The 2,309-nt window shown below is 45.9% G+C and overlaps 1 protein-coding gene across 1 annotated transcript; it reads left to right on the top strand.

Annotated features, from left to right (window-relative positions):
- Positions 1–360: 360 nt before the first annotated feature.
- Positions 361–2,005, top strand: LOC100940703 (RNA-binding protein 39). Its single transcript, XM_023509163.1, has one exon. The coding sequence runs from the start codon at positions 461–463 to the stop codon at positions 2,003–2,005; it is 1,545 nt and encodes a 514-aa protein (XP_023364931.1). The 5' UTR covers positions 361–460.
- The last annotated feature ends 304 nt before the right edge of the window (positions 2,006–2,309 follow it).

Here is a 2,309-nt window from a genome sequence, read left to right as displayed (position 1 = left end):
TGAGGGTTCATCGCTCTTTTTTTTTTTTTTTTCTGAGATAAGGCTTTCACTGCCTAGCCTCGTGTCCCAACTCTTGGACTTTACTGATCCTCCCCCCTTCGGAATTCCCCTATAATTGAGATTAAGGGTGTTCCCCATTGTGCTGGCTTTTTGAGCTTTCACTTTTTAAAAGTGAAACAGGCCATTTCAGGGAGCTTGCCGATGCTGTCGCAGGGGTGGATCCTGAGCTGCCGAAGCCCCCGACCTGCTCTCCCACGCGGGCTCATCTAATCCCGTTGTTTCTTTTAGGTTCGCTCATATTCGGGCTGGGCGGTACCGCGGCCTGGGCCGTACCGCGGCCTGGGCCTGGGGCTTAACAGTAGCAAGAGCGGCGGCCACAGTAGCAGCGGAGGTCGTCTCAGTCTCTCCCCGAATACCAGCACCACAGGCGCCCCAAAGCCCGCACAGGCATTCAGAGAAAATGGCAGACGATGTTGATACTGAAGCAATGCTTGAGGCTCCTTATAAGACGGATGAGGACAAGTTGAGCAGTGCTAATGGCCATGGAGAACGTAGCAAAAAGAGAGGGGAAAGCAAGAGCAGAAGTCGTACTGATGAACCAAAGAGAAGCCGAAGGAAGGAAGGGAAGCGAAGTAGAGATAGAGAAAGGAAAAGGAGCAGAAGCCCTGAAAGGAAGCGAAGTAGAAGCAAAGAAAGGAGACGGAGCCGCTCGAGAAGTCGAGATGGCAGATTCAGAGGCCGCTACACAAGTCCTTACTCCAGACCAAAATTTAACAGTGACATCCGAGGACAGACTGGGTTGCCTTTGAGAAAAGACAAGAGCCCTGTGCGGGAGCCTATTGATAATCTGACTCCTGAGGAAAGAGATGCAAGAACAGTTTTCTGCATGCAGCTGGCAGCAAGAATTCGACCAAGGGATTTGGAAGCGTTTTTCTCTACAGTTGGAAAGGTTCGAGATGTGAGGATGATTTCCGATCGAAATGCAAGACGTTCCAAAGGAATTGCTTATGTGGAGTTTGTTGATGTTAGCTCGGTGCCTCTAGCAATAGGATTAACAGGCCAACGAGTTTTCGGAGTGCCAATCCTAGTACGGGCATCACAGGCAGAAAAAAACAGAGCTGCAGCAATGGCAAACAATTTGCAAAAGGGACGTGCCGGCCCCATGCGGCTTTATGTAGGCTCTTTACACTTGAACATAACTGAAGCTATGCTTCGGGGGATCTTTGAGCCTTTTGGAAGGCTCGAAAGTATCCAGCTTATGAAGGACAGTGAAACAGGTCGATCTAAAGGATACGGATTTATTACATTTTCAGACTCAGAATGTGCCAAAAAGGCTTTGGAACAACTTAATGGATTGGAACTAGCTGGAAGGCCAATGAAAGTTGGTCATGTTACTGAAGGTACTGATGCTTCTACTGCTAGTTCATTTTTGAACAGCGATGAATTAGAAAGGACTGGAATTGACTTGGGAACAGCTGGTGGTCTTCAATTTATGGCAAGACTTGCGGAGGGTACAGGTTTGCAGATTCCACCAGCAGCACAGCAGGCTCTACAAATGAACAGCCCTTTGGCATTTGGTGCTACGGCAGAATTCTCTTTTCGTCTAGATTTGCTAACAAGACTGTCCCAACAGACCCAAGCTTCAGATTTAGCTGCAGCTGCCTCTGTCCAGCCACTCGCTACACAATGTTTCCAGCTCTCTAACATGTTTAACCCTCAAACAGAAGAAGTTGGATGGGATACAGAGATTAAAGACGATGTGATTGAAGAATGTAATAAACATGGAGGTGTTATTCATATTTACGTTGACAAAAATTCAGCTCAGGGCAATGTGTATGTGAAGTGCCCGTCAATTGCTGCAGCTGTTGCTGCTGTCAGTGCATTGCATGGCAGGTGGTTTGCTGGGAAAATGATAACAGCAGCGTATGTACCTCTTCCAACTTACCACAACCTCTTTCCTGATTCTATGACAGCTGCACAACTACTGGTTCCAAGTAGACGATGAATAAAGATATAGTCCCTTGTGTACATAGCTTTCTTTCTTTCTTGAGAATTCATCTTGAGTTATCTTTTATTGAGATAAAAAATAAAAAGGCAAGGGTCTACTGTCATTTGTATACAATTCCTTTTATCTTGAAAAAAATAAAAATGTTAACAGGAATGCAGTGTGCTCATTCTCCCTAACTACCAAATCCCACTGTATACAAAGTTGTTCTCTTGTTCTGCCTTTTAAAATGTTCAAGTAGCAGATTACATTAGGGACCTATAGAAATAGCCGTAGGGGAACGAATGTGCTTTCTGTGAAATGG

The sequence above is a fragment of the Otolemur garnettii genome, unplaced genomic scaffold (genome assembly GCF_000181295.1).
Source record: "Otolemur garnettii isolate 467f Iridium unplaced genomic scaffold, OtoGar3 scaffold00990, whole genome shotgun sequence".
Classification (NCBI taxonomy): Eukaryota; Metazoa; Chordata; class Mammalia; order Primates; family Galagidae; genus Otolemur; species Otolemur garnettii.
Note: the sequence above shows the minus strand (reverse complement) of the source record. Positions and strands in the feature narration are given on the sequence as shown.

Excerpts from the sequence above, each read along its gene's own strand:
- LOC100940703 (XM_023509163.1), top strand. The coding sequence starts at position 461 with ATGGCAGACGATGTTGATACTGAAGCAATGCTTGAGGCTCCTTATAAG.